The 27,562-nt window shown below is 35.6% G+C and overlaps 4 protein-coding genes and 1 long non-coding RNA gene across 7 annotated transcripts; 2 read left to right on the top strand and 3 right to left on the bottom strand.

Annotated features, from left to right (window-relative positions):
• Nucleotides 1–254: 254 nt before the first annotated feature.
• On the bottom strand, nucleotides 255–908 carry LOC126552320 (WAS/WASL-interacting protein family member 3-like). The gene has a single exon (XM_050207010.1). It carries the CDS (start codon nucleotides 906–908, stop codon nucleotides 255–257), a length of 654 nt encoding a protein of 217 aa, XP_050062967.1.
• A 16-nt stretch (nucleotides 909–924) lies between these two features.
• Nucleotides 925–1,938, bottom strand: LOC126552319 (uncharacterized protein K02A2.6-like). Its single transcript, XM_050207009.1, has one exon. The coding sequence runs from the start codon at nucleotides 1,936–1,938 to the stop codon at nucleotides 925–927; it is 1,014 nt and encodes a 337-aa protein (XP_050062966.1).
• A 7,627-nt stretch (nucleotides 1,939–9,565) lies between these two features.
• Nucleotides 9,566–11,155, bottom strand: LOC126552798 (uncharacterized). Of its 2 annotated transcripts, XR_007606245.1 has the most exons (4): nucleotides 11,089–11,155; nucleotides 10,905–10,950; nucleotides 9,901–9,946; nucleotides 9,566–9,725 (listed from the first exon to the last, which is right to left on the bottom strand). It is a non-coding gene; the product is annotated as an uncharacterized LOC126552798 (long non-coding RNA). The 2 variants fall into 2 exon arrangements; XR_007606246.1 differs by lacking the exon at nucleotides 11,089–11,155 and having other exon boundaries at nucleotides 10,905–10,997.
• Nucleotides 10,443–11,334, top strand: LOC114129889 (uncharacterized). The gene is made up of 2 exons (XM_027994744.2): nucleotides 10,443–10,793; nucleotides 10,889–11,334. Exons 1-2 carry the CDS (start codon nucleotides 10,594–10,596, stop codon nucleotides 11,277–11,279), a joined length of 591 nt encoding a protein of 196 aa, XP_027850545.2. The 5' UTR covers nucleotides 10,443–10,593; the 3' UTR covers nucleotides 11,280–11,334.
• Nucleotides 11,335–24,067: 12,733 nt separating this feature from the next.
• On the top strand, nucleotides 24,068–27,155 carry LOC126552741 (uncharacterized). 2 transcript variants are annotated; one of them, XM_050207605.1, is made up of 6 exons: nucleotides 24,068–24,161; nucleotides 24,652–24,803; nucleotides 24,930–25,136; nucleotides 25,869–26,065; nucleotides 26,152–26,291; nucleotides 26,565–27,155. In XM_050207605.1, the coding sequence occupies exons 1-6, from the start codon at nucleotides 24,083–24,085 to the stop codon at nucleotides 27,077–27,079; spliced, it is 1,290 nt and encodes a 429-aa protein (XP_050063562.1). In that variant the 5' UTR covers nucleotides 24,068–24,082; the 3' UTR covers nucleotides 27,080–27,155. The 2 variants fall into 2 exon arrangements, with proteins under 2 accessions (XP_050063562.1, XP_050063561.1); XM_050207604.1 differs by having other exon boundaries at nucleotides 24,930–25,154.
• Nucleotides 27,156–27,562: the final 407 nt, after the last annotated feature.

Raw genomic sequence — 27,562 nt, 5'->3', positions numbered from 1 at the left:
AAAAAACTCGCCGCGTAATCCTTAAGAACTTTATTATTACAAATTAACAAACCGCGTAATATATTACAAAGTGTACGTCCGGCGACCGTTGTTCAGGTTAGACTGCCTGTCGCCGGTCGCCGGCCGGACCGGTCGCCGCGCGACCCATTCCAGTCGCGTTATCGCGGACGAGAATAGAGCAGCCGCGGTCGTTGCGATAACGACCGCGACATACTCCCCCCCAAGTCCGCGAAACGCGACCACCCTACTCGGCCCTAACTGTCCGCGTCCGCCTCTGCCGTCACCTCCATCTCCTCAATCCACCGCTCCACGACTGCTAGCTGCGCCTCGGGTGTAGCTGGTGGTTGGGCCGGCTGGATTGGAGGTATAACTGGTGGTTGAGCTGGTTGGGTTGGAGGTGTGGGGGTTGGTGGCTTTGGCTGGACCGATGGTGGCTGTAGCGGCTGTAGCGGCTGGGACGGTGGCTGCTGTGGGACTGGAGCCGCCGATGGGGGTGCCTGCGGTGCGGGCTGCTGCCCTTGACGTTGGAACCGGCCCTGCCGGTCCCGTACGTCATGGCGTTGATACGCCGGTACCGCTCGTCGGGGTGGCACTCGGCCTGGCGGTCCCGCCCTCGTCCTTGCCCCGGCCTGAGGGGTGGTCTCCCGAGTGGACCGTCGTCCCTCGGCGAAACCACGTTCGAACAACGCCCAAGCTGTTGGGCTTGCCCGTATTCGGCCGAACGAAGCGGTGGCCGCCCGTTCGGCTGACCAACCTCCGACCGCGTCGTCCGGACCCTCGCCCGTCAGCCTCCTGGCTTCCCGCAACAACTGCGCGGCCATCGCCCGGAGCTTCTCCACATGTGTGGCGATCATGCCACGGGATGGCCGGTTGTTGCGGGTCGGTGGTGGGTTACCTCGTTCTGCCATCTAAAACAAGGTATGATTAGTTAGTGTTCTCTGACGGTCCTACAGCTCGCTTCATCGCTGAGACATGTAACTTGGTAGGGTGTTTACCCTCCGTCAAGAACACTCCGGTTCCTAGTGGCTTACCCAACTTAACCGGACCTAACCATTTCGGGGCGAACCCCGCGTGAAACCGCTTCTCCGCACTTGACTGCGGATGCGCTTTGTAGTATACCCAATCCCCTACTGCCAGATTGCCTTTTCCCGGGGATTCTGGGGGTATATGGGTATTAGGGGCCTTGGGGCCGGAAACCACCGGGTAACCCCCCTCTACCGCCGGAGCATCAAGCTGTTCCGCCGGAGAATCTTCGGTTCCTACCGGAGGGTTCTGATGTGCTCCGGACAACTCCGGACCATTGTTGCCGTCGTCCGGTGACTCTTCAGCCAACTCAAGCTGCCAGTCTCCGGGGGCCTTGATCTCCCGACCAAACATCATTTTGGCCGGTGACTGTCCGGTGTTTCGGTTTTCTCTGTTTCTTACGGAGAACAACACGTGTGGCAGATAGACATCCCACAGCTGATGAGGCTTATCAACAAGTAAGGTTCGTAACCCTTTCTTCAACTCTTGATTCTGCCTTTCTACCGGGTTGGCACGTGGGTGGTATATTGGAGTCGTCCAACCTTCCACTCCCCACTTCTTGAGTGCCTCTCCCATTGCCTTGGACACGAACTGCGGGCCATTATCTGACAATAATGCCCTCGGGTATCCGAACCGTGGGAACAACTCCCGTTCGAATGTATCCACAATCGCCTTGGTCGTCGCCTTTCCTAAAGGGTAGGCCTCTACCCAACGACTGTAGCAGTCCGTTACTACCAAAATCGTCGTCTTACCCCGCTGCGTCCGTGGGTACGGACCCATAAGATCGATGCTCAGTACCTCCCAAGGTTGACGTGGAACCCTGGTGCACATCCGATCTTCAGGTTTACGATTCAGTGGTTTTACCCGTGCACAGACGTCGCATGCCCGCACGTAGTTACGCACTGCTTCACGCATACCGGCCCAAAAGAAACGACTCTTTATGCTGCGGTACGTTTCTTTCTACCCTGGGTGATTCGCTGTATCGTGGTCGTGAAACCTTTGCAGCAGAATTTGGGCCTTGTCAGCTGGGACGACCACCCCCTCCTCTCCATTCGCGATGGATCGAGGGTGACGGTGCAACACCTTGTCCCGCATGACGTACAGCTTCCGCAGACGCCCGAACCTTGCACCGTCTCCGGAGAGTTTGGCAACTATCTCCCGTATGTTCGGGTCGTTCTGTTGCCACTCTCGGACAGCTTGCAATGTGACGTTTCCGTCATCCTTCTTCGGCTGGATCGCACCACACTGGGTGACACCCACTCTGGGTCCTCCGGCCCCGCCGGATAGATCACCGAAGATTCCGAACATTTCTCCGGACGCTCCCGGCCGAATCACAGGGGGGTCGTGGATATTATTCTCCAACGATTCTTCGTCCACTGTATTCGGTCCCGCCGGACAACGGGATAACGCGTCGGCTGCTTCATTTTCTACTCCGGGCACGTGCCGGATTTCGAAATCGAAAGCCCCGAGTTGTAACGCCCATCGCGTTAGTTTGCTGTTGGTACAGCGAGCTTGCTGTAACCATCGGAGTGCCGCGTTATCTGTAAATAACATAAACTTACCAGACTCAAGATACGGCCTGAACCTGTCAACTGCCCAAACTATGGCTAGACATTCGCGTTCGACTGCCGAGTATCTTCCCTGAGCTGGGTTAAGTTTTTTGCTGGCATAGGATATGATTTTCCTGTCGCCACTCTCCCCCCGCTGGAAGAGCACGGCACCAACTCCGACTTCGCTTGCGTCGGTCTGTAGATTGAATGGCTTACCCGGAAGAGGAGGGCAGAGCCGTGGTGCGGACACCAAAGACTCCTTCAACTTCCGGAACGCCTCTTGCCCAATTTCTGACCAACGCCATCTGGTCCCTTTGGCCAACAGACTCGTGAGCGGTGCTGTGATCTCGGCATAGTGTGGCACGAACTGACTGTACCAACCACAAACGCCTAACACGCGCAACACGTCTTTTGTCTTTTTTGGAACCGGTAACTCCTGAATCGCCGTCAATTTCTCCGGTTCCCGGTCTATTCCTTCACCGTCCACGACGTGACCTAAGAATTTGATCTGTGCCACCCCGAATGTACATTTTTTGGGTTGACACGTTAGACCGTAAGACTGGAGTCGCTCCAAGACTCTCTGCAAGTGGTTTAGATGTTGATCGGGACTCTCAGAGTATACCACAATATCATCCAAATAAACCAACACAAATTTACCAACTAACCCACGGAAGACTTCGCTTACCAAGCGACAGAAAGTGGCGGGGGCGTTTTTAAGTCCAAAAGGCATTACCCTAAACTGGAATAATCCTCTTTGGGTCCTAAACGTCTGCGGAGAGACCCACTTGCCAATATCCTGATTTCAGGTCCATGGTGCTGTAAATTTTCGCTCCGCCCATTCCTCGGACCATGTCATGAAGGTCCGGCATTGGGTGAGCATCCGACTCCGTCTGCATGTTCAGACGGCGATAGTCAACGCAAAATCTGCGTGAACCATCCTTTTTCTTCACGAGTACTACCGGTGCAGCCCATGGAGATATGCTAGGTTCAACAAACCCCTGTTCCTCCATGTCTCGCACCATCTCGGCAATTACCTCGTTTTTCTCTCGGGAGTACCCGTAAGCATTTAGAGCCACCGGATTTGGATCCTTGAGACGGATCTGGTGCTCTATCACCCGAGTTCTGCCTACCTCTCCGGAGAACACCTCCGGATATTGGCATAAGACTTCTTTGACCCGCGTACCGTACTCTCCTTCCGGTAAAACTGCGGTCGTTAAGTCCACTCCTACGGTGACCGGAGTTACTGGATTTCTCCAACTCACGGAAACCCGTCTTTCTTTCCCCAAATGGATTATGCAACCACTATAGTCCCAAGCGACTTGTTGCTCCACGAGGAAATCGTGGCCCAGGAAGACATCACCAATGAGATCGTCTAACACTGCTGCCTTGAAGCTTACCTTCATATCCACTATCCGGGCCCGAAATTCGGAAAACTCCGTAATTTCTCGGGTCCGACCGTCCGCCATCCGGACAATCTCCGGTTCTTCGGTAAAACTTCGGCCGAACTTCTTTGCTACCCACGGTTTGACATAAGTCCTCGCCGCCTGGGAGTCCAATAGCGCTACTACTGCCCCGAGTGCAAACTCAAGTTCTATGGCCGGTACCGGAACATCCGATACCCTAGTTTTCCCCGTTGACACCGTTGCAATGGCTGGAGACTCAAACGCTTCCGTCCGCAGATCCGAGAAGCGTTGCCGCAACTCAAACTTTGAGTCCGTATCTGAGTCTCTCCTTTTGCACACCTTCCGTGGATAAGGAACTATTTCCTCGGGAAAATCTTCGGATGTGACCGGACAAATTAACAACAGCTGTGTTAACTTATCTTGTTCCGCATCACTTGAAATGCTGTTCGCGACATTTTTATCGGAAGGATAACTCACCTCGGTGATATCTTCACATTTGTCCGAAACATTTTCAATCCTGTTCGATTTTCCATACCTCTTGTCCGGGTGGTTCAACCACCTCTCCGTCGATTTGCCATTTGCCCGACTCATTGTCACGAACTGTGGTTCCTTTTCCGGAACATCGCTTTCAATGAGTTTTCTCGGGTGGCTACGGCGTTTTCTCCGGTGTTTCCCCGGAGGCTCGACGGTTTCCACCGGACAACTTCTCACTCCGGACGTCCAATTCGGGTAACCGAAGTTTTCCTCCGGAGGATTTCTGTTCTTACCGGTTTTCTCCGGTCCAGAACTCTTTTGATCCGATTTATTCGGATCCTTTCCCGAGTCTCCGGTCCGTAACGCTCCGAAGTTCCATTTCTTCGGGTCAGTTCTTGTAATTTGTGGTTTCTGTACCGAAACGTTACTCACTGACCGAGTTGAACTTCGTTGCTTACCACTCTTCGGATGACTCGTGACTTTTCCGCCGGTTACTTCCTGGCCGGTCGGGACCCGGCGGTCCCGCCGGTCGTTCTGGCGTTTCCCGACTCCGACTTTCTTTTCGGACATGCAGCTTGCCAGTGGTCATGACTACCACATACTCTGCATCCTGCACCCGAAGATAGTCGTTCCCTCGGATTAGGCACCCGGGGTTTGCTAGCATCCTCAGCTTTTCTTCTATCCAACCATTTTAATTTTGGTGGTCCGCTGGTGCTCTCTCCCGCCTTATCCGGTACTACGGCCTTACTACCATCCAAAATATGTGCAAGCGCACGTAGTTCACTGAACGATTTCAGCCGTTCAATGCGTGCATGAATTCTAAATTCATAACGCATGAGCCCAATCACCGTCATCACCACCGCTTCTTCAGTCAGACCAAGATTTAACCTCCGATACAACTGGTACTTTTGAAGGACATACCCTCCCAGTGTTTCGGCCTTGGTCTGGGCGGTACTTAACAGTTCCGATTGTAAGCTCGACTGTAATTCGTCCCCGTTGAACTTTTCCAAAAGCTCAAACTTGAACTCTTGCCATGGCAAGTCCAACGCCCTCATGGTTCCCCACCATGTACCTACCTGTGCCTTTAGCTGAGGGGCCAACACGGTCACCCATCGAGCCATGTGGATACCAGTTTCTTCAAGTATTGCTTCGGCCTGGAGCAAAAACCGCACCGGGTCTTCCTCCCTCTTGCCAGCAAACTCTGGTATCGACGCACGGGCCATATTCAACTCATTTTGAGGAATGAGCAGGCTGTCCGCGAAGTGAACACGTTTTCCACCGGAGAGATTACTCCGTAACGCTTCCCCATCACTTCTACCGGACACTTCGCCGGACACTCCGGACAGATCACCGAAGACACCGGACATTTCACCGGACACTCCGGACCGGTTACCGGAAACTCCGGATACTTCCCGATTTCTCGGGTTTTCCCCGGCCAATCTGCTCCGTATGTTCGCCCAACGGCTCTCAAAACTCACACCTTGAGTTTTGACCGGAAGATTTTGGCTTTTGCCCGGGAAATTTTGATTTTCACCGGACAAAAGGCTGGTGGAGGGTTTGGGAAAAACCCCACGGCATGCGCAACTTGCTTGCGCCACCCGTTCGGTCGACCTAAGCTTTTCTTCGGCTAACTCCCGCTCCAAGCGTTCCACGCTCTCGCTGAGAGTAGCAATTGTTAGCTGCTGCTTGTCGACCGTTGTTTCCAGCCCCTCCAGTCTATCTAACATCTGTTCCATAAAGTGGTTTATCAAATCTCCGTCAGATTTGCCCTCTTCACCACTGTTCTGGACCTCCGATGTATTATCTTCCAGTACCTGGGCTGACGTCCCGTCAGTTACCCCAAACCGTACTGATCTTGGATCCATGTTTTCCTTAGACCTAATATACTCCTCCAGTGCTAAGAGTTTATCGGCCTTGGACCCCCCGGTCTCAATACCACGTATCGACAATTCCCGGTTAATTTCTACAATATTTAACTCACTAATGCATTTCGTAACCATTGTGGAGATTAAATTTACTTGTAATTATCTATCTAATTAAATTACGATGGATACGAAATTACGTAACTCGGGCTATCGCTGGTAGAGATATGTACTTTCCAATCTATAAATAGCCAAAACGCAGTTTAGCTCGGTAGGAATTACGCTAAATTATGCAAATTTTGCCAAAATTTACCACCTCAGATTGGATAAGCCCTTAATATTTTATTCAATATAAAAAAAAAATATAAATAATTTGAATAAAACTATTTAGGAACCGGTATGATCAGGACACCTATTGTAGGTTCTTTTAACCCGATATGTGCTAATTTACTTTAATTTACGTAAAATTATTTTTATTAAAATTAGCACTTACCTTACTCCTTTTCCGACTGCGCCAAATGTAGGTGTCGGGCTGGGATAACTAAAAAACTCGCCGCGTAATCCTTAAGAACTTTATTATTACAAATTAACAAACCGCGTAATATATTACAAAGTGTACGTCCGGCGACCGTTGTTCAGGTTAGACTGCCTGTCGCCGGTCGCCGGCCGGACCGGTCGCCGCGCGACCCATTCCAGTCGCGTTATCGCGGACGAGAATAGAGCAGCCGCGGTCGTTGCGATAACGACCGCGACAGTGCAACACCATTCCAGTTAATGCACTTTGTAGATACAGTACACGCAGGAATGCCACTTTCGACTGGCACAGGTTATCACATTCGTCACTCTTTTAAAATACATGTAAACGCTAAATACTCACACAATCCTGAGTATGCTGACAAACCTACTTCAAAAGACTATGTCATAAACGCAGTTCTTGACCTCAACAGAACATTAGTACATCGAATAAATATACAGGAATCCCACTTAATATAGATAAGTATGACATGACTAATCCAACAACTGAGCAAAAAATTTTGTCTGACCTATCAGACTTTATCCACACGTATCCAACACTAATGTTTACCCGCAACCACATTTCAGAAAGAAACGGGACTTTAAAACAAAGTCCCGTCTATGCAGTCGATGAACTGTTTCTGACCATGGAATACATGTTAATGGATCCCCTCCATTTACAAGCTAGACAAATATCATCTTATATAATGTACAGCCTCGAAACTATGCGTGGAAGTAATAAATATTTAAATGCTATTGCACAGCAATACCAATCATATTTTACTGCCGACTGGTCATGCTTTGATCAGACTATTCTTTTTAGACTAGTTCGAACATACTGGCATGACTTTATTGCAAACTTATGGAAAATCATGGATACCTCGCCACATATGAATATCCTAATCATCCAATGACTGATGCAGATCAAATAGCTTTAATGATGAATAATACTCTAGAGTTTTTATACGTTTGGTATAAAAATATGGTTTTCCTATCCCAGGATGGCTTTGCCTACCAAAGACTATATGCCGGAATACCTTCTGGTATGTTGAACACTCAGTATTTAAACAGCTATTGCAACTTATTTGTTATGATACACGCACTGACCGAATTCGGTGTTTCCGAACATGAAATTAAACAATTTAAATTCTTTTTCATGGGCGACAACAACTCCGCCTTCACACAATGGTCACTCACGAAAACTCAACAGTTCGTAAGATTCCTAAGTGAATTTGCTCAAATTAAATATAATATGAAACTCAACTTAAACAAAACTGTAACTACTTCTGAACGATAACATATACAAACTCTATTTATAGATAGATAAATATAATAATTTTACAAAGGTTATTTCAAGTCTAGCATCAAGGATTATGATTTAAAAACTAAAGCAATAGGGCAAGAACTCCCTGATTTCGCATTATCAGTTCTTTGTCTACTACATTCTAATGCTGACTGTGAGAGAATATTTTCTAGCGTAAATGCTATAAAAACAAAGTATCGAAACAAGTTAGTTACCGAAACTATAAATGGTACTATACTGACAAAAGAGTGAATAAAGAACAGACGATCTCAGACAAAAAATTGTGTAAACTTTTTTCCTAGAAAGGTTAAGGATTAATTGAATGACCAGTAATACATTATATTCTAAAAAAGAAATCTTACCAGATAATATTACTACTGATATATTTTATTCAACTGATGAATAAAATTGTTTTAATTACTAGCAACTATATATTTTTTAGTTTTAAGTTTAAAATATTAATTATGTGCTATTTGTTAACTATAGCTACCAAACAGAATAAATAATTATTATTTGTTACATTTTTATTTTTAATGTAATAAGTTTTAGTTTGAATTGTTACTGATTAAAGAAGAAATAGTATGTTCCTAATTTGTTTTTATGTATTAGTTAATACAGCTATTTTACAATGACATAGTTAAAATCAGTTAAATCTTTATATTGTATTATATATTTGTTAAATAACTATGTTACTCTATGTTTGTTAATGCAGTGACTTTGATCCTTATATTTGTTTCGTCTCCTTTAATAAACCCTTTTAAATTGAAGTGTGTTAAAATCATTTAAGATAACTATCATAATATGCATAGATAACAACTAAATATTGTTTATAAATCATGAACTATGATGATATGGACTGGTCACGTATACCCAAATACCGGTCAGGAAATGTTATGGATACAAAACTATGCGATAGTAACGCACTCTAGCGGACATATTTAATATTTTGTTTAAAAATAGTTACTTTTTGCATTGAGCATTACTCCAGTCTCCAAACTTCCAGAATAAACGTTATTGTTACTTTTCTGTACAACTGTGTTTATTTATTTCATAAAAATGGTAAGAAAATGTGCAATTAAATTGTGCACAAGCGCAGATGATATTAGTAAATGTACCTTTTTTAAAGTTCCTAAGACCTCGGTAAATATTTGGACTGATATCATTTCAAAGGTAAATGGTTTTGCTACTAAAGTTAATTTTGTATGCGAAAAACACTTTAAGCCAGATGACTTTTTAAACAATTATTCAGGATGGTCTGGTTATAACACTAATGATGAAGTATGTTGATTTTATTCATAAATATTTAATACAATTGTACATAAACATATTATTTACAATATTATAGTTGACTCCTTTTACACTAAGACTCAAGCCTGGTCTAAAAAAAGGTTCTTTTCCCTCGGTTTTTAATTACGAAACAATAAATAGTACATCAAGTTTATTATGTAAACAGGTAATTTATTATTAAATGAAAGTTACAAATAAAGTTACATGTGGAAATAAAACATTTAGGTTTCAAACAAAAGATCGACAGAAGACAATCTTGATAATGGTAGTCTTAAATGCAAGCGACAATTGTTGTGGCCCATTGAGAGTACTGAAACAGAGCTTATACTACATAACAATAATTCACAGCAGGTTAAAAAATAATTATATAAAAATGATACAGGTATCCAATATTTTAAATTTTTTTATGAAACAGATTCAGTGTTTTGAAACCTCTGATCATTTGATATCTGATTTGAAACAAATTCCAAATAGTATAAAATTACCTAATGGCTGGTACTTTCATTATGATGAGGTAGCTCTGAGTTATTTCTGTATAAAAAATGAAAAAACAGATATAATTAAAGCAACAGTAGAAAAGCAAGTAATTATAAATTTTGAAGAGAGTCAAATAACATCCTATATAAAAGATAAGTTGATTACAGAGGATGTTTTGGGGATTAATAAAATAGCATTTTCACATAATTTATCACAGATACAACATTTGGTAGATGTTATGAACTCTACATATGTTTGTATAGGGGGCCCAAGTGTTACTAACTATCCAGGTTCGTACTAAGATATACTTATATTTAATAAAGGTATTAATGATATTTTTATATTTTTATAAGGCATTTCAGCTAAACATGCAATTAAAGGGGTGAATAATATTTGGAGACACAAAAAGTGTACATTAATACTGCAAAATGCTACACCAAAGAGATGTTTGTGGTGTGAAAAAATTGTACAAATATTTAGGGTGTATAAGCAAAGGAGTAAAATAACAAACGGTAAAAAAAATATTGGGCCAACACTCACACCAAATAGACTTAAGACTCTACAAACATTACAAAGAAATAAGCATAAAACACAAAAATGTAACTACAGGTTAGAAATAAAATATAGAATAACAAAAAATATCTTTACAACATTATGATAATAAAAATTTTGTTATTAGATTAAACAACAAAATTGATAAAATGAATTGTACATTATCTACTTTACAAAACAAAATGAATCATTTATGTGATGATTCGTTAAAAAAGATATGTGACATTAATAAATTAAGTGAACCTCAACAAATATTGATTAAAGAAATGCTTAATACCAGCAAAGTTAAACCAGTAAACAAAAGATACTCAGAAAATTGGCTACTTTTATGTATTCTGTTTCATATTAGGTAAAATTTTCATTACATTAATATTATAAATTATAGGTATAATTAACATTATATTACGATAGGTGATAATGATTATCATTAATTTATTTATATAGATCATCTTCAACTTACAATTTCTTAAGAAACCAGGGTATATTGCCATTACCTTCATCTCGAACTATTCGAAGATATTTATCAATGACGAAAACAAATTGTGGTTTTGATGACAATTTTTTCAAGATATTTAAAAAAAAAATATCTTTATCAAATGAAAATGAAAAACACGGAATGCTCTTGTTTGATGAAATTTTCTTACGTCAGAGTATTAGTGTCAACTCAAAGACCCTAACATATTCTGGATTAGAAAATTTTGGTAATGATGACCCTTCTTTGAACACAGGTGAAAAGGCAGATCACGGACTCGTAATGATGTTTCAAAGTCTTGGGTCAAACATTACTCAGCCTATTGCAGTATTTTGTTCAAAAGGACCGGTGAATGGTAATTAAAACATAATTATATTAAATTAATAATATGTATATTATTATGTTTTTCAGGTATTGTACTCACACAATTAGTTATAAAGGCAATATCATTGCTTGAAAATGCTGGTGTTATGATTGATGGTATTGTTTCTGATGCTGGTTCTTCCAATAGAAAATTATGGAAAGAATTTGGTATAAATGGAACAAAAGAAAATCTTAAAAATAGTATTATACATCCAATGGATAGGAAACGTAGAATCTATTTTTTTTCAGATGCTCCACATTTGCTGAAAACAGTACGAAATAGATTATACAATAAAAAAACATTAAGAGTAAGTTTATAACACATGTACAATAACTCACTATAGTATTCAGTAGTTAAATTGGTTATACAATTTAATTTAAGGTATCTCCTGAAAATGAATCTATTAGTTGGTCTCATTATGAATCATTACACAATTATGACCTAAAACAAATTTCAAAAAGAATTTGTCCAAAATTAACCAAACGACATTTGTACTTGGACAGTTTTTCAAAGATGAACGTAAAACTAGCGGCTCAGGTTAGATTATTAAAGAAAATATTTATTTTTTATTTACCTATACCTATAACTATATTTTATGTTCCATTACTTTCACAGATCTTTAGTAATTCAGTTGCAGCAGGCTTAAAATATTATAGAGAGTATCAAAAAGTACCAGAATTAGAAAATAGTTTAGAGACTGAAAATTTTTCAAATTTATTTAATAATATTTTTGATGCATTAAATAGAAAATTCCCAGCCGAGGGTATAAGACAAAATTCTAAGGATTTTAAAGTATTAAAATTATATTTATAAATATTTCACAATAGAATATTTTTTCAAAAAATGTTATTATATAAGGTTTTAGAAGATGGAATAACATTTATTAATTCATGGGAACAGAATTTATTGGATCAAAAGATTATGGAATCCGAGTTTTTAACAAAACAAACTGCTGATGGCCTACGAGTGACAATGAAATCAACCATTGAACTAGCAAAATATTTACTACAGTCTGGATTTCGATATGTATTATCGAATAAAATGAATCAAGATAGATTAGAAGTAATATATTGATACCATGAACTAAGTCTAAATTCAAGATTGATACAAAATATTCCTGAATAAACATTTTCTTACTTTTTTTTATTTTAGCAATTTTTTGGAATGGTTCGTCAGGCATCAGGTCCAAACGATCATCCTAGTACTCCAACATTTATACATATCTATAAGATATTATCGTCATATTCCATTTTGAAGCCACCAAAATCTGGAAACTGTACTATTTTGGAAACATCAGCACCTAAAATTACATTATCTGATATTAAACAAATTGTTGATACAGATTCATCTGAAAGGGCAGATAAAATAAGAAATTTATCAATAAAATTAGATACCTTAATAGATGAAGGAGTATGGGAAGCAGAAGATATTTTTGATCACGATTACACAAAATCATCAGTGAAGGATTGTGTGTGCTATTATATTTGTGGTTATGTTAGTAAACAAATTATAAAACATACAAAATGTAAAGAATGTACTTCAGCGATTGTAGCAGGCAAGTTTGCTTGATATTACTCCATTAATTCATTGGAATTAGAAATAATAAAATATAGTCCTTAAAATAAAAAAAACCGTTAGAAATTAATATAAAATATAAATTCTATGAACTTAGAACTATGATCTTAGTTCATGAAGAATACTAATGTCAAATAATTTACAGGTAATTCTTCAACCACACAAGAAGCAACTTTCACAAATATGAAGTCCAGGGGAAGATTAACACATCCAAATCAAGGATTTTTTAATTTAATTTTGTCGATAGAAAATTCATTTGAAAAGTTTTCTAATAATGAAAATGTATTTGATTGCTGCGTTGAAGATATTATGCAAAACAGTTCTAATCTTTTATGTTTTCCCTGTTCTCAACATAAAAATGAAATACTAACTCATATTATCACATATTACCTAACAATGAGGATGCGCCAACATGCAGTTCTACAAAATCGTAACGAAAAAAAACAAAATAAACAGTTAAAAAAACATTCAAAATTTGTCAAAACTTAGATGTCGGATATAGGTACATAAAATATAATAATCTATTCAACAGTAATAAAATTAACAATTAATGTTTTTAAATTAAAATTAAAAATTGTACTTTTTTTTTATTTTTCATATGCAGTAATTTTATACTTCTGTACCTACTAAGTAGAAAACTTGACTTTTTTAAAACAAATGAATAATAACTATAAATTATAATATAATATAATAAATTTTAAATATAATAAAACCACGAATTAAAATCATAATTCATAATAAATTAATAAATCATAACAGTTCTAGCGTTTACGAAGAATACCGCTAAGCACCGACACTATCGCATGATTCCGGTACCATAACAATTACTGACTTTACCTCTACCACCCGCCTACCAGTTCGTAACCAGTCCATATCATCTTAGTCCGTGTTATAAATTCATTTTTATAGATATAATAAATAAACATAGATGATCGATTGTTATACGGTCTTTTTCATTTGACCTAGGTTTAAACTCCGACGGGAGGTTAAGCTGCTATTGTAATACGGGCCCTAAGTCCAATGTTATATTTTGCTGATTAATCAAATCGTTTTTCGTAGCTAATGATATGTTAAATTCTTTGAGACGACTCCTGTGAATACATATTTATATTTTAAACAGCACATTCATATAACAGGGGTATAATATTATTAATATACCATACTAAAGTATATTTCGAGATAATATTTTATATTAGTTTATAATATACAGTTTTCAATATTATTATAAGCTTCTATCTCATTTCCAATATCGCCATGTTGTGCGACTCTCTGGTTGATATTAACGCTCTATTCATATCAGTTATAATTGCAGAAAGTTTTCTGATTTTATTCTGATAATTTTCTATTTCTTCCGATTGATGCAATTGTAATTCTAATATTGGCTCATTCAATCGTGTTTCCAAATCAAGTTTTTCTTTTCTTTAATTGTCTGTAATTGAATCTTGATTCTTGATATATTCATCTTCGCGGCTTAATGCTTTATAACCTTCGATGATTAGATTCTCCAATTTCGTTTGATAGTCATTCCATTCATTACGTCTAAATAATATAATGGAAAATTGAATGCTTAATGAAGTTAGTTTAGGTGTATATTATTGTATTTTATTTACTCTTCTTCTATTTTATTTTATTTTTTATCATATTCGTTATCAGAGTTTTCTAATAAGGCCAGATTTTTTTCATTTTAACAAATACAATATTTGACTCTTCCAAACTAATAATTTAATCATTACATTAAAACTAGGTAACATTTTATTATTCACACAACTGCATGTGTATAAATTGGTACCGTTTTTGAAGATGTTTTTTTTCTAGATTTCGAACATTGCGAGTTCACTTTGGGAGGTGACCCGGCTCTCCCATTGCGAGTGCTGGTGAGCGTTCCACGACACTCCGCGCAAGACGATTCGGAATCCTGTAATTCATCCTATGTCCAAGAAACTTACAATTATAAAAATCTGTTTATGGAACGCGTCTTTGGTCCGGCAGTGTTGCGATTGCCGAAGAAGGCAATGAGTAGAATGAAAGGGGCTGGCAATCCATCGGCCAAAAGATGGTATATTCATCCAAGTGATTGGGTTAAAATAACATATGAAGCCGACCAAATAGCCAATGAAAAAAATTTGACGTGCCATTTCCTGTAAGTATTTTTTTGTTCTTTTAGATTCTGAACGGAGTGATGAATATATTGATTTTACAATGATGTGTGTTTTTTTTTGTGTCTTTCGACAACATTTGGAGCATTAAATATGCTTCGATTTTTGACTTAAGCCCCTCTTTGAAAAGGAAATTGAATCTAGTTGGTACTTTGGAGAGTCAAAAGTTAAAAATTTTCAATATTTTTTAAATGAATAGGGAAAAACCCTAAAAAAATGAAGGAAAAACGAGAATTTTTACGCAAAAAGAGTTTTCGTCAAAATCGAATTTTTTATTTTGCTATAACTCAAAAACTAATCGATGTAAATACTTGAAATTTTCACCAAATGTTTAGATTAACGTTCTCCATACACAGTTAAATTTTCAAAGAATTGACTTTTTTTGAACTATTTATAGACTATTGCAATTTTCGATTTTTCTAAGTATTTTTTTTTTAAATAACGATAAAATTTTTTGGCTGAACAGAAAACCTTGAAAATTTAATACAAGGTTACTTATAAGTTGTTCTTTAAGTGACAAAAAAAAATCCGAAATCGTTAGCCACAATTTTTTTTTTATAAGTGCTTAAAGTTCGAATTTATACGAAATATGTCAAAATTGCGAAAATTTGCAAGTAATTTTGTGGTTGGAAAATCGTAAAAATTTTTTCTTTTATAACTTACTTTTGAAAATATGGTACAAGTTTCTCCATAAATTTTTCTTCAAATATCTGTAAAAAAAACTACCGGATTCAGACAAAAAAATTTTTATGAGTGTTTGAAATTTAAATTTTTACAAAACCGCGTTAAATAACAGTTTAGCCTCAAACGATTTTTGATATTTGTTGTTATTCAAATAGTATAAGTCGTAAATACTTAAAAATTTTACCAGTTATTTAGATTGTCATTTTCTTTACGTGATTTGATTTTCAAAATATTTTGACTTTTTTTGAGCTATTTATAGACAAATGAAATTTTCAATTCTCCTAGGAATTATTTTTTGAAGTGTCGATAAAATTTTTTTGGTGGAGTCAAAATATTTGAAAAATTAATACAAAGTTCCTCATAAGTTATTCTTATAGCGATAAAATAAATTATAAGAATACATAGACACATTTTTTTTTGCCATTGCTGGCGATGGTGCCTGTTTATTCCGAGTTCTTTCTTTTTTAATACACGGAACACAAGACAATGCGATGGATTTGCGATCACTAATTGTTGAACATGTGGTGACTGCCTGGACCAAGTTTTCAGTTATATAACCAAAAGCTTACAAAAGAAATCTATCTTCAAAAGGTAGCAAATGGAGATTTTGATGATGGAGAAAATCAGATGAACAACGTCTTTAGTAGAGTGAGAAATATCAAAGAATATTGGAAAAAACCTACGTGTGATTTGAACGCCATGATTAAAGAATATGGACCAGCTACTTGGTTCGTTACCTTCAGTCCTGGCGAGTGGAATGACCCAGAACTGATTCAATACATTAGAGATATCAACCCCGATATTAATACGTCAAAAATGAGCGTCAATGAGATTCTAACTTTAGATCCAGTATCAGTCGCTAGGTATTTGGATAATCAGTTCGAGGCCATATTGAAGTGTATTTATTCTGATGATAATCCGCTCGGTGAAATGTGTTTACACCACTTTTGGAGACGTGAATATCAACAGAGAGGAATGTGTCATTTCCATATGCTAGTTTGGATAGAAGGTGCTCCCATGCTCGGTGCTTCATCTGAGGAAGAAATAGCCCAGTTTATTATGAGGGTAGTCTCATGTGCATTACCTGATAAAAATGCATCACCCACGCTTTACGACAGCGTTACACGATTTCAACGCCATAAGCATAATTCATACTGTATGAGAATTAAGAAAACTGAAAGGGGTTTCATGAAAGTTTGTCGTTTTGGATTCGACAGGCCAGTTACGGAAGAGTTTGTTTTGAGAAACGTCAAAAGTGAGCAAACCGACTGAATCTAATAATAATGATTACGTTCCCATACTTATGATGTTGTGGAATGGAAACATGGATATTCAATTTGTGTGTGATCATTCGACAGCATTGGTCACTTATATCCTCAAATATATCTTAAAAAGTGAGAAAGCACTGGAACAGAATATTTTGGAACGTACTCTTACTAATGAGAGTCTTACTGTTGCCGCCGCAACATAATTCTGATAAATATAAAATAATATAAAATAATTATCGATATCGGACAGCTGGACACACACACACACACTATCAACTGTTACCATAATATTTATTTTTGTATGTACCTATTTGAATGTGTCTTGTGAGTTATATAACATGTAGATTACACCGCGTTATCGTACGCCGCCGCCGTGCATCTGCTGGGATATATTAACGCGGCCGGCGAAATTATAAGGATTCAGGCCGGCCCAGTCGTAATAAATTAATATTATTATAACTATTGTTTTTCAGTCTCTCTCCAGCGTTTACGCATAAACGCATTTTTATCGCCGTGTTAGTTTTATTTGTGCAAAATATAAAGTCGTGGGCGCGAATCGCCACATTTATTATTGTATTTGATTGGACGCTAATCGTCAACTTTTTTTATTATTATATTATATAGTGTGCGCTAATCGTCACCGTTTTTTATTATTATATTATATTATATTGTGTGCGCGCTAATCGCCACCAATTTTAAATATTTTATTTTATATGCAATATTGCATTTTTGTAGGCACTAATTGTCGCAAAATGGATTATATTATTATTATTGTTTTATAGGCGCTAATCGTCTTGTTGAATTATACACCTATTATTTTTATTATATTATTTATTTTGTGTATTATTTCAATTATTGTTTTCGTGTTGTGTTTTGTGAAATTATTATTATAGCATAGGTAGCAGCTGGCCAGCCGAGCACCGACGATCTGTGAGTTATTTTGTATTATTATTTTATTTTAAATATTATATTGGTATTATTATTATAGGCTGTGCCAAACTATTTTTACCTGTTGGGCCAAAAGGGCCGTAGTTATTATTTTTATTATACTGTATACATTTTATTGTTGGGCCAAGTAGGCCGCATATTTTTATTATTATATTTTATTTTCCATTACCAATTTGAGTTACCATTTTTATTAGAGTTACCTATCCGTTTTAGCATTTAAGAGTACACACACACCTATATACACACACAACACAGATAATACACATAATTACACTACACGCATTACGTAGCTCGACAGTTTATGCCCGGCGATCCCGACCACTGCTGTTCGAGCTATTACACCACTACACACCCAGCTAGTCCTCCATAACATATTTTTTAGACCTAAGTGTTAGTGGTGAGCAACATTCATAGGTGTCCGGGGTGCGCGTATTATCGTCATACGCTCCCGGCCCGATCACTTACCAAAAAGCTGTGGAGCTTTGCTATGACAACGCTCTACAACCGATAATGTGGTGTAATTGAAGCAGCAGATGTATACTTGATGAATTCGTTATACGGCACTGATAATGACACAGTTATAAAGTGGCTTAATGTTTTTATGATAAGAAATAAAAGAGTTCTACCGATAAATCAATTATAAAAACTTCAAAAAGGGTCGGAAGACGTATTTTACAGTTCATTTATTGATGATATTTATCCCAACTGACCGATCGCGTTAACCGACATGTGCCTATATGAATTCACACAGTGGTACGAATTGAAACCTGAAAAACCCAAAAGAGAAACCAGAGATTTTCATGAAATTAAAAGTAGTTTCGCTAATAAAACTATAGCAAAATATTTAGTTAAGCGAGCAAAACCATACGTTATCAGTCATTACATCTTCAAAGTAAAAATACAGCCGGAGAACTTTTATTATTTTTACTATTGTTGAAACAGCCATGGAGGTTGACTGACGAACTTTTAAATGGTTGTGAGACGTATCAGGCTTCCTTTATGATAAAAAAAGGTGATTTACCTGATGCGGTTTCGTATTTCGAAAAAATAACTAACCGAGAGATAATGCTGGAACAAATGGCTCAAAATATTGAAGATGAAGAACAGCAACAGAAAAACCCACTAGAAAACATTTTTGAGGATTTAGGTTGTGTGCCCGAAGAAGTCGAGAATGCCATGGATGATTTTCAGGGAAACAAAAAATAGAAAGTAGAAGATAATTTTGCCTGGCAAAAAGGAGTAGAATCCATGAATGAGGATCAACGAAGGGTCTTCGATTCAGTCTTCCAATTAGTCAAGGATGGTAACAAAATATGCAGAAAGTTCGTTACTAGCGAAACTGGTAGGGAAAAAGTTACGTCATAAAATGTTTAGTTCACGCTATTCGTCAGGAACTCAAAAAAGATGTCACCATTCTGGCCCCAACGGGCATAGCTGCTTTTAATGTAGGAGGTTTAACCATGCACCGATTGTTGCAACTACCCGTTGAACATAAAAGAGGCACGCCTAAATATTCTCCACTTTCTAATATAGCGCTAGACGCAATTAGAAAAGCCCTTAAAAATATAGTTTTGGTGATTGTCGATGAAATATCTATGGTCTCAAACGACGAAGATGGCTGGTTCGGAAAAATGCATTTGTTGGTTTTTGGCGATTTACTGCAACTGCCACCTGTCAGTGATGGTCCCGTTTTCGTGCCTGTTCCAACCGAAACTTTAAATAAATGTGTACAATCCGTTGCTCCAGTAGATTTATGGTCTCTACTTGATTAAGATGAATTACGAATAAATATGCGTCAAAAAGATGATGACACTTACAAAACAATTCTTGCCAATTTGCGAGTAGGCACTGTGAGTGATGCTGATACGAACATTTTAAAAACACGAGTGATTACTTTGAATTTCCATAATCCAGGTGAAAGATTATACAAACTTTGTGATTACGTAAAAGCTCTTAGTGATGCTGTTTGCATAATGCCTACAAATGAAATGTGCGATACCTTGAACGAGGCTATGTTAGCCAGAAATAACGAACCTGAAATCACACTACACGCCAATGATAAAATAGACGCTAAGAACCCACAATAACGGCAATATGCTAAAAATAAATTAGAAAAAAATGAAGACTCGTCTGTCACGGCTGGTTTTCCCAAGAAAATCACGATTAAAAAAAAATGCAAAAGTCATGATCCGACATAATATTGATACTCCGCTTGAATTAGTTAATGGAACTCTATGTGTAGTAGACTCAATCACAAGATCTGTAACCGGTGAGGTTGAAAAAGTCAATGTTAGATTATTGAGTGGAGAAATCCATGGGATTGAACGGATAAGGGTCACTTTTGAAGTATCAACTGGCGTTTACGTCAATAGAGAGCAGTTTCCTTTGATCTTGAGCTAGCTATAGCCGTACACAAAAGTCAAGGCATTAGCTTAAAGACTGTAGTCATTGACACAGGGGTGCACAATTTTGCAAAGGGACAAATATATGTAGCCCCATCTAGAGTCACTTCTCTGAATGGCCTACACTTAATAAATTATGATACTTTTAAAGTTGTTGCAGATACACTAGCAATCTTGCAATACAACTTCTTGAGACAAAAATTTAGAACCGACTTGGTAGGTTATTGTCTTCCCGCAACGGGTTGCCATGATCATAACCATGTTGAACAGGTTTGGGCTATTCCAAGAGAAGTTTTAGAAGTTCAACAGAATAATGATCCAGAAAATAACATATCCAATCTCAGAGGGTTCCCAGAAGACGGTTACAACTCATTTGCAGCGGTTACATTCCTCTTACTGTTATCAAATCCAACATTGAGGAATCAAATAAAAAAACTTCCACCATATCATACCTTGAACGTGATGATCAATAATTACTTGTCAAACAGACTGCAAAATTTGCGAGAATTTATGCTTTTCGCTGGACACGAGTATACGTTTGCAACAAATAATAACATAACAATACCCATTTTCTTACAATCAATTTTGAATAAAAGTAATCAAATTAATGATATCGTTTCGTTCAAGGGTGTTTATATTAAAATTTTCATTGTATGTTCTTGTAAAAATGTCCAAGAATTTCAATCAAGTATTATGCGAGTACCCATAAAAAATGATTCGAAAATAAGGTATGAGTTAAAAACACTCATGGATTTCGAACGTTCAATTAAAAAAACCTGGACTACATGTTTAAGTTGTAACAAGGATACAACTCATAATGTTCAGGATGATCCAAAAATTACCAACAAAGTTTTGAATATTCAATTACAGTTGGAAAACTTTGCTATTATAGCAATCCTGGGGATAATATATTCTGTAATTACAAAATAAAGGCTTTGCCAACGTCTATACTGAAAATTCACAATCGCTCCTATATGCTACACAGCTGCATTTTCTACGAGAATAATCTTAAATCTGGTAGATACAGCATAATGATCAGAGAGAACAAAACCAACTGGGTACAAATAAAAAACCAAATCACGAAAATACAAAAGTGGCCCCAGAATTCAAAAAACGCCCACATTTTAGTATTCGAAGCAAAATAATTACATTGTCCTGAGATATCACAGTAAAACGTGCTTCGGAAAAATAATTGAAATCCTCAAAAAAAACTACTTCAGAGAAGTAAAAAAGGCTTTCTGTGCGTAAGTTGAAGAGATTGGGAGAAAATATAAAACTTTGATGTAAATAAAGATGTGAAATCAATACCCAAATTATGTGCCTCAACTTGAAAAAATATCTTATTCAAAAAAATGTCTAGATGTTCAACTGTACAAACATTAAAAAAATATATAATGTTTGTACAGTTGAACATCTTGAAATTTTGTTGAATAAGATATTTTTTCAAGTTGAGGCACATAATTTGGGTATTGATTTCACTTCTTTATTAAGCCCCAAATTCTATTTTTTCAACCGTGGCCCTTTTTGGCACAGGACTTTGAGATTGATTTCACATATTTATTAACACCAAAATTCTATCTTTTCTCCCAATCTCTTCAGCTTACGCACAGAAAGCTTTTTTACTTCTCAGAAGTAGTTTTTTTTGAGGATTATATATATAACGTAAATAAGTAATTATTAACGAGACCTCATTATCATTTATCGATGTTAAATATGAAAGTGCACATGTATATGTAAATAATATACACTCATTAAAAAATATGTTAATAATATTATTGTTCAAACAACCTTATTTAACTGGCTAACAACATATATTAGGAACATTGCAACCTGAATTATTATTATATAATTAAATATATATCAATTATTTGTAGTATGCGGAGTTTGTAATGGACCAATCGTTTGTCGTACAAGTAAGTTTCATAAAAGTTTTCGAGTGAATATAATAATAATTAATAACTATTATTATGTTATAGATTGAAGACGATTATAATATTATCCAAACATTCCAAACCAAATTCACAAAAAACAACATAATGATTCATAAAGTGATGAACTTTGGCTTTATGATAATAATATTTTTTTTTTTTTAACCATACTATTTATACTAATAGAAAACAAAACATCAGCACCGATAAAGGTAAGTCACAACTGAAAATGTATTTCGTACGTCTGTAAGACAAACTTCTAGGCCAGTAAGTTGGTAGTATTCTATCCCCGTTTTTAAAATTACAGGGAGATTTAAAAACGTTTGTCCACGACTTTCCCTCTGGAGTGATCAGATTTGTGGGTACTTCCTTTCCTCGTTTTTAACAGTTACATGGAGATTTAAAAACGTTTATCCACAACTTTTCCCCTTGCGATGGCATTGTCGTCCCCGAGAAAATTTTTAATAAAAAAGATATTTTACTCAGTTTTCGTTTTTTATCATAGTTTTGTATTCTTCGTTATTTCAACTTATATGCGCAAATATCAATTAAATAACTTGTGGGCTCATGGCCTAGTGGGCTAAGGCGTTGGGTGTAGAGTTTGTTATATTTGAATTTAGGGTAAGTAAGTATGTTAATACTACAGCCAGTGTCATAGTCTACTAGATCAAATTTTGTATTTGCTTGAGACGGGCGAAGTCAATGTTTGTCAAACTAATGTAATTTATTTTCGTTTATATGCAAGGTAATTAAACTATGTTTAACATTGATTGAATATGAAAAGTTATCAGTTATTTTTACACGTCTCCATTTGGTGTGCAAATTATTAATAATCGAATTGTAATTAGATTCAGACATAAGTGTGAACCATTCTTCTAAACTTCATGTAATAATTTTCTTTGAAAGTTTACATTCCAATAGCAAAAGAATTGAAATCTGGTTATTTATTAATAACCCAACTGTAATATTTTTACATCTGTTAACGCTTGTAATAATTAAAACAATGATATTAACAATATTTTTTATATTGATATAATAAATTTTGTTTGTATTATGTTCGACTATGTTACTTATTCAACACTTATTTCGTATTTATATTTTATAGACTAATGAAGGTTTGACCATGAACACCAAACCAGAGGTATTGAATCGGCTAATTGACGTTTTAGGTAATCATCATTTTTACGTATTTAATTGGCTCCCAAGATTTATGCATTAAGTTGACTCCCTAGACATTTATTTTATAAATCCATTGGTTATCAAAATTGTTTGAAAATAAATTCAACTATAGGTACGTCTATACGTTAAAAATATAAAAGTTGAATAAGTACGCGACTGTGATATTTTTAGCGACACAGTGTCGGTTAGTCTTGAAATTATTAATTCATTAATTCGATAACGGTCACAACTATCGATGTATTTATACAACCTATAAAACTGTGGTTTTCAACCAGTTTTCTATGAGCTTTTGAAAGTTTTTTATAGTAATATTAGTAATTACGTATGGTTGATAAAAATAATATCAACCATATGGCACCTATAATAGATCGCATATATGTAATATGAAGTATAAAAACGAGCGGTAGACCGCAATACCACATACCCATTGTGGCACATTAAAATTAATTTTTATGAATCACGGCACACGATGTTTAAATTAAAAATCCAAATTTTCAAGACAGCCTTTGGGAAACACTGTCTTAAAGGATACATTAGTTATTATTATGTACCTACCTATAATGATAGAGAACTACCTAGTGTTCTAGCCACCTAGGTACTAAATACAAATATTTAAAACGGGTACTTACTTTTAAAAAGACGCACAATATTGTAGTTGTATAATGAGACGAACCACCAGTAGCCTTAGGTATACGTGTTGCAACAATTCCATATTTAGTGGATCTGTTAGAGATTTGGATGGTAATATTTATATTTAATTTTTAATTGTTTATTTATCAAATATCTTTATACATTATAATTATACCCTGTAGAATTTAAAAATTTGATTAGAATTGTCAAAATTTCATATTTAATTCAAAGATTCTTAGTTTTATATTAATTTATAATTACTATTTTAATATATATATATATATATATTTTTAATTTACCTACCATGAATTTTTGTTAATACCTATTTTATACTTTAAATTTAATAAATATATTATGAAAAATGGAGAACCCATAATTTATATCAGATCTTTATTATATTTAAAATCAAAACATACAATTAAAATAAGATAGTCTATTAAACAATAAATTCTTAGTCAGATTACAATACCTATGTATGTATATATATGCCTACGGCCTACGCACAAAATATGATTCTTTATAAAAATATGTTGTATTTTATAATACCTACTATAATATTTATTTATGCAATTAATTTAAATTTTGTGATAAAATGCTTTAGGTAAATACAGTGTTATATTAGCATGTACACACCTAATAAACTTGGTATTGTCGCATGGCATAACCGAGATCCACGCAGATGCCACATTTAAAGTAGTCCCGTCTAATATGGGCATTCAACTGCTAAGTATTCATTTTATGATTGATAATTTTGTAAGTTATATTTAATTTAACTAAAGTACAATTAAATTTTGATAATTATTATTTGTATTTATATAATATCAATTTAACAGAAAATGTTAATTAGTAGTAGCTAATATTTTATATTATATTTTGCAGTCCATACCAATAGCCTACGCATTAATGGAAAGTAAATCTAGAAACTCATTTCAATGCGTAATGGATTATATGAAGAATAATTTAATTCCTAACATAACACCGTCATTGATAATGACTGACTTTGAACCAGCACTTAGAGATGCATTATCTTCTTGTTTGGGTGTTGAAGGGACACGTGTCTTAGGATGTTGGTTCCATCATAACCAAGTTAGTAACCTACTGTTGGTTAGTACTTTAAGTTGCTAATTGATTCATAAACTAATTTAGATTATTCTTCTAGAAATGTTAATGTAGGTACCTATATTAAACACCAATACATTAATCAAATGTAGACTTAAGTATTTTGTTTATAAACATTTTAAATGTTTATGAGTAGGGTAAATATTTTCAATTTTGTGAATTACCTACCTAAGTAATTAGTTACTTTAATTTTTAATTGTTAAGTTGATATATTGGACATTTTTCTATGCATTAGGCATAATATTGTATCTGACTGATTTCCACTTTTGCTGTCTAGTCTATGTTGATCTAACCGAAAATATAGCAAAATTACATTGTATAAAATCAAAGTTATACTAATACTTTGGTTGAAATAAAAATAATGTTCTATAAAAATATTGTAAGTATTTTCAAACAATATATTCTTTTTTAATAAAATAGGTATGTTTTTTCTGAATAAGAATTAAATGTGTTGTATATTTTCCTGTTTTGAATTAATATCACTAATTTCTACAATAAAATTATATTTTACAATTAAATATGACATTTTTTCGAATATGGTCTATTTATACTTGTTAGATGAATGGAGACAGAAAATTAGGTTATCACTTCCTCTTAAAGTTTTATAACTTTAACAAAACTAAATTTACCTATAAGTTTACAAAAAAAACATCTAATATGTTAATCACTTAATATTTTCTTATTAAATTTAATTTACAGGCAGTATGGAAAAAAATGAAATCCCTGAATTATTTACAAACAATCAATTCAAATCCATATGCATTGAAAACATTGAAGATCCTTATGTGTTTACCATTATTACCCAGTGCAGTAATAGAACAAGGTTTTCTTCTCACAAAGGCATATGCTATCCACCACAACGTTCCATTACCTAATTTATTTGAATATTACCAAAAGTAATTCATCATAACAATTTTATGTATTACTTTAACATGTTTCAATTATTAAAATACTCATTTTTTATTATGGTTAAACTTTACAGTTACTGGATAAGACGTGTCGGAGTTGATGTTTTATCTGTGAATGGTGTCTCAAGAAGGACAAATAATAACTTGGAAAGCTTCCATAACTTTTTGAGACATAAGTTCTCTATCGCACATCCAAATTTATGGGTCTTTCTTGGTAAGTGCTAAATTAATTTTTATCTGTGTAAAAACTAAAATTGTATAAATACTTTGAACATACCTACCTATACAATTTATAATATTGAATTCATTATCTTTTTAAATTTGATGAAAAGTGTATAGTCGATGTAAATCAATAAGACAACTCTTTGTTTGCTAAACTACATAATTTTATAATATGAAGCTATAGGTATATTGTTTTATTATGTTTTTATACTATAACAAACATAAACATTATAAAATATAATAATTAATTTAATTTCATCATCAGGTCAGATATGTGAGTTGAGCCAAAAGTATCACACTATGGTTACTCAAATAGCCAATGGTCTGCAACCGACTAGAAATTTAAAGGCTAAGTATCTTCTGAATTCTAGAAGAATAAAAAGGGCTGTTGAACAACATGAAGCAGGTCTATTAAGTGTATGGCAATTTCTAGTCAAATGTTCGCATTCCTGTGATGGATACGAAAGAAGGCAAAGACATTGGGTACTTGGTATTGAACATGATCAGGAATCAAATGATGATGGTTTATCAGATGACTTTGTCGAACAAGAAGTACCAGAAGTACCACAAAATATACCAGTAGTTGTACCCAGTCCAATAAACTGTATGGTTTGTTTAACTACAACTCCTGGTGAAAATGTAGTTCAGCATATAGTTTTGCCTTGTGGTCACGCCTGGGTGTGTGAAACATGTGTTTCAGTGTTGGATGGTCAATATCCTAGAATATGCCCAGTCTGTCGAGGAGATGTACATCATTTTCAAAGAATGTTTTTATCATAAATGAAATTAATAATTAATTATTCTGTTATGAAATATAATAAAAGTTAATATTATATAAAATTATTATGAATATTAAGTACCTAGTTACCTGCATTATGTACCTATATTATATACCTAGTAATTATATAATAGGTACTGACTACTGTTATACCTACTGTTCTATATACTATATGTAGTTATTACTTTTATATTAGTTGTAGTTATTATGTTGTTTTAAACGATACTAAACTGGAAAAAAATTCTGAGTTGTGAATGAAATATAGGTATCATTATAATAGTAATTAATTAAAGATTCTTTAGATGAAATTAATTTACTTTTAATACGAGGGTTGGGGGATGACCAGTATAGTAAAAATGATTATCTAAATCAAAATACATTTAATTTATATGATGAAATACAAACCACAAGATATTAGGTACTACTAAAGAATACCTATAAAAAGTGTTTTAAACTTATACTCTCATTAGGTAATAATTTATTTA

The sequence above is a fragment of the Aphis gossypii genome, chromosome X, assembly GCF_020184175.1.
Source record: "Aphis gossypii isolate Hap1 chromosome X, ASM2018417v2, whole genome shotgun sequence".
NCBI lineage: Eukaryota > Metazoa > Arthropoda > Insecta > Hemiptera > Aphididae > Aphis > Aphis gossypii.
This window is presented reverse-complemented; position numbering and strand designations above follow the sequence as displayed.

What these genes read in the sequence shown, in the direction of transcription:
- LOC126552320 (XM_050207010.1), bottom strand. Translation starts at nt 908, where the DNA reads ATGGCAGAACGAGGTAACCCACCACCGACCCGCAACAACCGGCCATCC.
- LOC126552319 (XM_050207009.1), bottom strand. Translation starts at nt 1,938, where the DNA reads ATGCGTGAAGCAGTGCGTAACTACGTGCGGGCATGCGACGTCTGTGCA.
- LOC114129889 (XM_027994744.2), top strand. Translation starts at nt 10,594, where the DNA reads ATGAATTGTACATTATCTACTTTACAAAACAAAATGAATCATTTATGT. An exon ending in TGTATTCTGTTTCATATTAG is followed by an intron (nt 10,794 to 10,888) that starts GTAAAATTTTCA and finishes TTATTTATATAG; the next exon opens with ATCATCTTCAACTTACAATT.
- LOC126552741 (XM_050207604.1), top strand. Translation starts at nt 24,083, where the DNA reads ATGAGACGAACCACCAGTAGCCTTAGGTATACGTGTTGCAACAATTCC. An exon ending in ATCTGTTAGAGATTTGGATG is followed by an intron (nt 24,162 to 24,651) that starts GTAATATTTATA and finishes AAAATGCTTTAG; the next exon opens with GTAAATACAGTGTTATATTA. An exon ending in ATTTTATGATTGATAATTTT is followed by an intron (nt 24,804 to 24,929) that starts GTAAGTTATATT and finishes TATATTTTGCAG; the next exon opens with TCCATACCAATAGCCTACGC.